This window comes from Phaethon lepturus, unplaced genomic scaffold (genome assembly GCF_000687285.1).
Source record: "Phaethon lepturus isolate BGI_N335 unplaced genomic scaffold, ASM68728v1 scaffold46470, whole genome shotgun sequence".
Lineage (NCBI taxonomy): Eukaryota > Metazoa > Chordata > Aves > Phaethontiformes > Phaethontidae > Phaethon > Phaethon lepturus.
In genome coordinates this window covers 1-520 of record NW_010514947.1, presented here as the reverse complement: position 1 = coordinate 520, position 520 = coordinate 1, and the positions used below count along the sequence as shown (strand labels likewise).

At 67.5% G+C, this 520-nt stretch overlaps 1 protein-coding gene across 1 annotated transcript; it reads left to right on the top strand.

Moving 5' to 3' along the window:
* Nucleotides 1-316: 316 nt before the first annotated feature.
* LOC104626488 (vegetative cell wall protein gp1-like) lies at nucleotides 317-496 on the top strand (the record flags this gene model as incomplete). Its single annotated transcript, XM_010294430.1, is given in 1 exon segment — nucleotides 317-496. A coding segment is annotated over 1 exon segment (180 nt), but the record flags the coding sequence as incomplete, so codon positions are not given.
* Between the last annotated feature and the right edge of the window lie 24 nt (nucleotides 497-520).

Sequence of the window (520 nt, the reverse complement as noted above, 5' to 3'; positions counted from 1 at the left end):
CCAGGCCCTGGTCCTGGTTTCGGTCCCAGCCCCAATCCCAGCTCCCGATCCTGGTCCCTGGTCCTTGGTCCCAGTCTTGATCCCTGGTCTGATCCCGGGTCCCAGTCCTGCTCCCTGGTCTTGGTCCCTGTCCCGCTTATCCTGTCCCAGCCTTGATCCCAGGTCCCAATCCCGATCCCCAGTCCCTGTCACCAGTCTCAGTCCCAGCCCTGATCCTGGGTCCCGATCCCCGGTCCCTGTCACCGATCTCGGTCCCAGCCCTGATCCTGGGTCCCGATCCCAATCCCTGGTCCCTGTCCCGCTTATCCTGTCCCAGCCCTGATCCCGGGTTCCGATCCCGATCCCCGGTCCCTGGCCCCAGTCGCAACCCCTGTCCCGTCCCCCGTCTCCCAGCCCCGATCTCCTGGCCCCGGTCTCGGTCCCAGCCCTGATCCCGGTTCTGTCCCGGTCCCCAACCTGTCCCAGCCCTGATCCCGGGTCCCAATCCCGATCCTCGGTCCCTGTCCCGGTGCCCCCCGTC